This window comes from Mus pahari, unplaced genomic scaffold (assembly GCF_900095145.1).
Source record: "Mus pahari unplaced genomic scaffold, PAHARI_EIJ_v1.1 scaffold_9429_1, whole genome shotgun sequence".
Lineage (NCBI taxonomy): Eukaryota > Metazoa > Chordata > Mammalia > Rodentia > Muridae > Mus > Mus pahari.
Genome location: NW_018393639.1, coordinates 40,779 through 42,396, shown reverse-complemented (window position 1 = coordinate 42,396; position 1,618 = coordinate 40,779). Strand labels below are relative to the sequence as shown.

General features: G+C 44.1%; 1 protein-coding gene across 2 annotated transcripts; it reads left to right on the top strand.

Annotated features, from left to right (window-relative positions):
* The first annotated feature begins 549 nt into the window (after window positions 1-549).
* LOC110315647 (alpha-defensin 24-like) lies at window positions 550-1,391 on the top strand. Of its 2 annotated transcripts, none has more exons than XM_021189653.1 (2): window positions 550-721; window positions 1,282-1,391. In XM_021189653.1, exons 1-2 carry the CDS (start codon window positions 550-552, stop codon window positions 1,389-1,391), a joined length of 282 nt encoding a protein of 93 aa, XP_021045312.1. The 2 variants fall into 2 exon arrangements, with proteins under 2 accessions (XP_021045312.1, XP_021045313.1); XM_021189654.1 differs by having other exon boundaries at window positions 550-725; window positions 1,289-1,391.
* The last annotated feature ends 227 nt before the right edge of the window (window positions 1,392-1,618 follow it).

Genomic DNA, 1,618 nt, shown 5'->3' with positions numbered 1-1,618 from the left:
CTTAAACTCAATTGACTAGTGGCACAATAAGGCCATCTTACTATCTCTATAATGGCCCCAAGTAAGGGGTTCACAAAGCTACCCCTCATGAGGATAATAGATAATATCTGAATCATGCAAAGAACTGACTCTCCAGTCTACTTGGTCAAGGACTAATCCAGACTTTCTGAGAAGCATGGGCTACAAGTCCAAAACATAAAAATCCTTTGTTCCATGAGCTTAATAAATTAGGCAGTGCCCAGCTCTTTTCTTTCTTGACCACTGAGAGGTAAATACTCAAGCAGATGGGAAACAGGGGAAGATAGACAGGCCCATTCATCATTAACAATGGGAGGGGTGGTGTCACTGAACACACAGAGCAACATCATGATAGTAGCTTTGAGGACAGAGGAAGATCAAAGGGAACTTGAGGGTAACAGACTCTCCCAGTTCCCATCAATGAGTGCCTTCTCTGAGTGGGGACCCCTATCTGCCCTATAAATGCAGGCTGGGTCCTCATTCTCCACACATTGGGCTCCTGCTCACCAATCCTCCAGGTGACTCCCAGCCATGAAGACACTTGTCCTTCTCTCTGCCCTTGTCCTTCTGGCCTTCCAGGTCCAGGCTGATCCTATCCAAAACACAGATGAAGAGACTAAAGCTGAGGACCAGCCAGGGGAAGAGGACCAGGCTGTGTCTGTCTCCTTTGGAGACCCTGAAGGCTCTGCTCTTCAAGAAGAATGTGAGTACTGGTGCCCAGTGTGATGGATGTTTGCAGTCTCCTGAGGGAGGGATAAAGATGAGCTTTAGAATCCTGGTACAATAATGTGACTCCTTTGGCAACTCCATTTCAATTCCTTTTTATTCATAACAGTTGCAATGAGGGAACAGTAACTCTAATTGAATTTGTTTCTCAAAAGGCTTTTACTGTAGAAAAATACACGTGGGAATTTCAACAATCAGAGTACTCCAATATTCTGAGTAGATGCTTTTAAAACAGGACAAATCTTGGGTATTAGTAGAAAATTTTCTTTGTGTAAAGGAACTTTGAATCAATTTAAGAGTATAATAAAGTGTCTACATGATAACAAAAGGAACACAGAAATTACAGACACATCAGAATGGCTCTCAGGTACATGACCAATACCCCTGAAGTGTGTTATTGGTTGAGATGTCCATGCTGATGGCTGTACTGTGGCCAACACAGCACATTCATGCTTTATCACATATCCCCATAGGATCACATACTATTACATACAGCCAACTTTGAAACTTAATGCCTGATTCTTTTTGTGTCTCCAGCGTTGAGAGATCTGGTATGCTATTGTAGACAAAGAGGTTGCAAAGGAAGAGAACGCATGAATGGAAGGTGCAGCCATGGTTATTTATTGTACATGCTCTGCTGCCGCTGAACATGGAGACTGCAGAGGATAAGATGACCATGGGCTCTGATGCCACTGATGCTGGGTGTAGTGCTCTGCCTGCAGAGCCACTGTGGATCCGAACCAGAGCGCGGGAAATCCTGAAAAAAGGAACAGGGCTGCAAAGGAAAAATGGGGCCCTGTCAAAGGCGTTCTGATCAAGGCCCATATTTTATTGTTGGAACTGGCTTAAATACAAAGAAGAATTCCCAGCATGC